Source organism: Nothobranchius furzeri, chromosome 15 (genome assembly GCF_043380555.1).
Source record: "Nothobranchius furzeri strain GRZ-AD chromosome 15, NfurGRZ-RIMD1, whole genome shotgun sequence".
Taxonomy (NCBI): domain Eukaryota; kingdom Metazoa; phylum Chordata; class Actinopteri; order Cyprinodontiformes; family Nothobranchiidae; genus Nothobranchius; species Nothobranchius furzeri.
Window position 1 is genome coordinate 42940824 of NC_091755.1, and position 6000 is coordinate 42946823.

A 6000-nucleotide genomic window follows, 5' to 3' on the forward strand; every position below is an offset into this window, starting at 1 on the left:
GTGACCTCCTCCTCCTGCAGGAGGTCCATAGAGGCCCGCTTCACAAAAACCAGAAGTATCGCTTTAGGGCCCAAGACACCAACTGAGCGAGGACAGTTTACTACAATTCTGGTCGTTTTTGTTTTGCTGTGATGGAGAAGAGTCACAGGTGATCGGTGTGATGGTGAGGAGTTAAAGTTAAAGTTAAAGTCCCATTAGTTGTCACACACACAGGTGTGTGTGCGAAATTTATTCTCCGCATTTGACCCATCCCCTGGGGGAGCGGTGAGCTGCAGACGAGCCGCGCTTGGGAACCATTTGGTGGTTTAACCCCCCAATCCAACTCCTTAATGCTGAGTGTCAAGCAGGGAGGCATTGGGTCCCATTTTTTCAAAGTCTTTGGTATGACCCGACCAGGAATCGAACCCTGATCTCCCAGTCTCAGGGCGGACACTCTACCACTAGGCCACTGAGAAAGAGTCAGGGTCCCTCCTCCACAAACGAAACACTCTAACCCTGCAAAGACAAAACCAAAGTGCTCTCACCTCCACCTGTTCACCCCAACGTTGGAGGAGCCTGCAAACCAAGGATCCAGGAAGTAAACACAGCGCACCGTGGCCGCCCCCTGGACCGCCTCCCGTAGAGCTGGGTTGTCATGGAGACGCAGGCCTTTCCGGAACCAGTGGATAGAATTTGGGGCCATTTTACTCTGGAGTAGAAGGAGGAGAGGAAGAACATCAGAGTCTAAATCTGAGGATCTGACAGCTGCGAGAATCCTATTCTGTCAGCAGCACCATCACAGGTAGCACCCAGCTGAAGATTTTACCCATGATCCTCTGGGAAAACGTGTTTTTCTACCTGCTGAGAGACCGTACCAAACCCATGTCTCCTCACTTCTTCCATCTGTCATTTTTCCACCAGAGGAGGTCACGGCTCGTCCGCAGGGCTGCACCAGCATGAGGATGCTGCCACCGAGGAGGACTCTCAAAGGGGCTTATGCTGAACAGCTGATGGAAGACAAACAGGAAGTCCCTGCCAGACACATGCCTGCTAATTCTAAGAGCTAAGTCGCCGAGTGGCGGGTTGGCGTTTGGCTTGGCTGCAGGCTCTCACCACGTAGAGAGAAGCTGAGCAGATGAATGGATGAGTCAGGATTTCACTCATTCAAAAATAACCGTAAGCCCACAATCTGGTGGGCTCCCTGAGTACGGAAGAGGCCTCCGTGGTCATCATCACAAGAGTTTAACGATGGGCTGGTGAAAGTCTAGATTTGTTATTTTTCTATATATTTATGTTATTTTAGCACAAAGAGCCGAAAACAAGGATGAACAGCAGGAGTTAGACGCGCCACAGGAACGCCAGAAACATAACTGATCAGTAAGAAATGTAAAGGATGGGTTAGTTAGTTCGTTAGTTAGTTAGTTAGTGCTACCATTTAACTACTGATTTTGACCCAGTTGACCCCTGAGACATGAGGCTACAGTGGATCCGGGCCTGCTTAACCCCAGCTGGTTAGGTACTGCTCCTGCTGCTCGGTCCAGTCAGGTGGTGAAGGTGCCCTACTCTACAGGTGGGTCACTGTTACTCAGGTAAATCAGCTGTTTGATGAACCAATCAGCTCCTGGAGCCAGGCAGCTCAGATCAGAAGGGAACCCCAGACACATCCGAGCCTAAATTACTCACTAATACGACCACAATAACACATCGAGTATGGTTTCCATGGAAACCAGGGTCAGGCTGGAGTCGTCTGACCTAGCAGGGACTGCTTCTTCTCCCGGTGGAAATTAGGTCAGTGCGTCTCGGTTGGAGGGCCCTGCGCTCCTCCAGCGTACATCACCCGAACTTCACCTTCACGCGCTGCTACACCGTGGCTATCGCCCTCAGGTGCACCAGTAGGTGTTTCAGTTCAGGTGAGACGGGTTTAAACGCGCGAGCAGAAACCAGCCCGGACGGGGACCGAAACGGGGTCACCGGAGCGCCGCTTACGTAACCAGTGGAGCGGCTTAGTAAAGTACAGCCGCGTTTCTCAACAAGCTGAACAAGTCTTACCTGTGCTGGCTCCCCGGAGGTCACGTTTAGGTCAAACCCAAAGAAAGACGCATTTCTCCCTTCGGCTCGGAACCGAGAGAACCTGAACGCTGCTTGAATCTGGAGCTTCTGCCTGCTCTCCGTTCAGGTTTACCTCTGCGCTGCACTGTTTCATAACAGCAAGTGCCACTGCGCATGCTCCATCCCCGGTGACAGCGTCATGCTGCTTTCAATGACCGCTCGTAAAATCCACCATATATGTTGTGTCCGTGCCCGTCAGACCGTCGCTATCCAACAGAAACACCCTTAGATATTCTAGACGTCTGAAAATGAATCAGCCATTAAACTATATAATTAAAGTTGTGTATTAATAAGATGACAACTGCGCAAAATGTGCATTTTTATAGGTAGAGGTGTACTAAGAAGGCTATTCATTTGTCTTTAGTACGATGAACGCAACGTCGAACATGAATGGTGACGCGCTTCCGGTGGAGGCTTCCCACAACGTCACGTGCGTTGTAGGTCACGTTTAAGAGGCGTGAAGTGCGTAAGTATCGGTCATATTTACGATTCAGCAGCAGGGTGAACTGCAGCAAAGGCTAGACCCCAGCACAGGGCTCTTTTTCACTCACTGTGCTGTACACAAGGCTGAACCACGCGTCTGAGTCAGTGTGGATGCTAGTTACTGCAGACCCCAGTCAGATAAACATGAAGCTCATTAGAGTCTGGAGGAGATTGGAGCTTTTAGAGCTCTGGGATCTAAATAAAGAGGAGTTTTTGATCAGGAACAGAACATTTAACACGTTTTCAACCACTTCCACACACACACACACACACAAAGATGATAGATAGATAGATAGATAGATAGATAGATAGATAGATAGATAGATAGATAGATAGATAGATAGATAGATAGATAGATAGATAGATAGATAGATAGATAGATAGGTAGATAGATAGATAGATAGATAGATAGATAGATAGATAGATAGATAGATAGATAGATAGATAGATAGATAGATAGACAGATAGATAGATAGACAGATAGATAGATAGATAGATAGATAGATAGATAGATAGATAGATAGATAGATAGATAGACGCAGCCGTGGTGTGGAGTGTGTCGAGTTTGGTGGCAGGAGAATCTCGTCTCTGCTTTTTGCGGATGATGTGGTCCTCCTAGCTTCATCCAGCTCTGACCTTCAGCTCTTGCTGGGTAGGTTCGCGGCCGAATGTGAAGCGGCTGGGATGAGGATCAGCACCTCCAAATCTGAGACCATGGTTCTCGACCGGAAAAGGGTGGCTTGCCACCTCCGGGTCGGGGGAGAGGTCCTACCTCAAGTGGAGGAGTTTAAGTATCTCAGGGTCTTGTTCACGAGTGAGGGTAGGAGGGATCGGGAGATTGACAGGCGGATTGGTTCGGCGTCTGCAGCGATGCGGACGCTGAGCCGATCTGTCGTGGGGAAGAGGGAGCTGAGCCAGAAAGCCAGGCTCTCGATTTACCGGTCGATCTACGTCCCAATCCTCACCTATGGTCATGAGCTTTGGGTAATGACCGAAAGAACAAGATCGCGGATACAAGCGGCCGAAATGAGTTTCCTCCGTAGGGTGGCCGGGCTCAGCCTTAGAGATAGGGTGAGGAGCTCGGACATTCGGGAGGGACTCGGAGTAGAACCGCTGCTCCTCCGGATCGAAAGGAGCCAGTTGAGGTGGTTTGGGCATCTGGTCAGGATGCCTCCTGGACGCCTCCCCGGGGAGGTGTTTCGGGCATGTCCTGCCGGCAGGAGGCCCCCGGGTCGACCCAGGACACGTTGGAGAGGTTACATCTCCAATCTGGTCCGGGAACGCCTTGGGGTCCTGCCGGAGGAGCTGGTGGACAAGGCCGGGGAGAGGACGGCCTGGAGCTCCCTAGTTGGGATGCTGCCCCCGCGACCCGGACCCGGATAAGCGGAGGAAGACGAAGACGAAGATAGATAGATAGATAGATAGATAGATAGATAGATAGATAGATAGATAGATAGATAGATAGATAGATAGATAGATAGATAGATAGATAGATAGATAGATAGATAGATAGATAGATAGATAGATAGATAGATAGATAGATAGATAGATAGATAGAAGGGGTGCACAGGCATTATGGCGTTGTCCCAGTGGGCCGCTTAGCCATGTGGCCCACTTGCCCAGCTTGGGCCGTCCCAAACCAAGCCCCCGTATCACATGCGGTTATTGAGACAAGTCCGCAAGCAGCACACACAACACCCCGTCCCTCCCCCCACATTTGGCGGGATGGACGAGTCGCCAGCAGCAACCTCCCCTGCCGAGGGCCGACGGTTCATAAAAATGCAAGGGCCAAATTTGGGTCCCAGTCCACAACTGACAGATCGATAGGTCTCTGACACAAACCCTTCCTACTCACGACAGTATTATGGGATGTCATCATCCATCATGCCAGGGGAACGCAGAATGCAGAAAGGCCGGATTAACCATATGGACAACTGGGCAATTGCCCAGGGGTCCACAAACTCTAAAGGGCCCAGGGCCAGGGCAGCAAGGGCACGAGCAAAATACTGTATCTGTAATCTCCCGCTTTATATTAAACTAGGGCGACCGTACGTCCTCTTTTCCCCGGACATGTCCACTTTTCACTCTCTGTCTGGGGTGTCCGGGTAATTCTTTAATTGATGAAAATGTCCGGTTTTTCATCCAGGAGCAGGGATTGAATTATGGGGGAGCAGGATATCCTACACATCCAGGGGAGGCGGAAAAAACGTTTTCTAGCTATATTACATCATTCATGGACTCTTCTGAGCGGAGAGCACAGAGAGCGGCAGAGCGATGATCGTTGTTGCGCAGCGCTCCAGGCTGCTGCGTCCAGCGCACGGTCCATTCTCAAAGTGGCGAAACCAAAAAACTATAATGAACACACGATCGTTCATGTCCGCACATGTTCTCTACTTTCTGTCTTATTTGTGCCTGAAGCGCTCTGCTACTGCGGAGCTCATCACCTGTGCTGCGGTGATGTCACCTCACTGACGCAGCATCGAAACGCGCTCTCCGCTTTGCGGTCAGGAGATCTTTGATCTGCTCAGAAGTAACTGATGAGGTGAAAAAGTAAGAATCCAGGCAACAGATTTTGTGGAGAGTTTAGAGGAGATGCAGGAAGATGAGAGACAGACAGGACAGGAAATAGTTTAATAAAAACAAGAAAACAAAGTAAAATGTAGGTAGATTTATCTCCACTACACGTTTTTACCTGTATAAAACAGTAAGTTATACACATGTCATATTTATATATCTGATACAATTCAGCTCACTTTCAACACTCTGTCACACACCCAGGGCCGTTTCAAGGCATTCTTGGGGCCAAGGCAAAACGGAACACCCCCCCCCCCATAACTGGGCTCCCCAGAAGCCTCTGTGTAATTCATGCCCTCTCCAGTAGTGTTAGTTATATGGTGTTTATAAAAGCCCCTCAGACATTACTGACATGTTCTAATATTATCAGATGAAAAACTAAATTATCACACATGCTGTCTCATCTGCTGCTTTTCTAAACTTGCTAAAAGTAACAAAACCATGTGAAAGCCACTATTTGTGGATTCTCTGAAAGTTTCCATGGAGTGTGTGACAACTTATTTTTTTCATTGATCCTATCGTCTAATCTCACAGCTGAAACAAGCATCCTTAATAATCTGTGCACAGGAAGCTTACCGATGCTGTAGTAAAACAAAAGGTATAATAATTTATTATTAATAAAACCTTGTTGCAGCACTAAAGCAGAAAAATGAGATTTTGCATTAAATATGCAAAATATTTACATATGAATTGTTTTAGAGCCCTTTTATTGGCAGAATCTGATATTAATTTTAGTTCTTGCAAAAAAAATGGGTCCCAACGTGGTTTGTGTGGTGTTGCCATAGTGTGACGTCATAGGCACAGATCCCCTGTCCTCTTGTTTGGAAATGGAAATATGATCACCCTACATTAAAC

The 6000-nt window shown here is 48.5% G+C and overlaps 1 protein-coding gene across 2 annotated transcripts in view; it reads right to left on the minus strand.

The window, feature by feature from the left end:
- LOC107390554 (cryptochrome-1) overlaps positions 1-2200 on the minus strand; it is a 42747-nt gene extending 40547 nt beyond the window's left edge. For both annotated transcript variants that reach the window (XM_015967352.3, XM_015967350.3), the window contains exons 1-2: positions 2029-2200; positions 525-688 (exon numbers count right to left, since the gene is read on the minus strand). In XM_015967352.3, coding sequence (XP_015822838.1) covers positions 525-682 — 158 coding nt within the window. In that variant the 5' untranslated portion in view covers positions 683-688; positions 2029-2200. The remainder of the gene's footprint in view (positions 1-524; positions 689-2028) is intronic.
- Positions 2201-6000: the final 3800 nt, after the last annotated feature.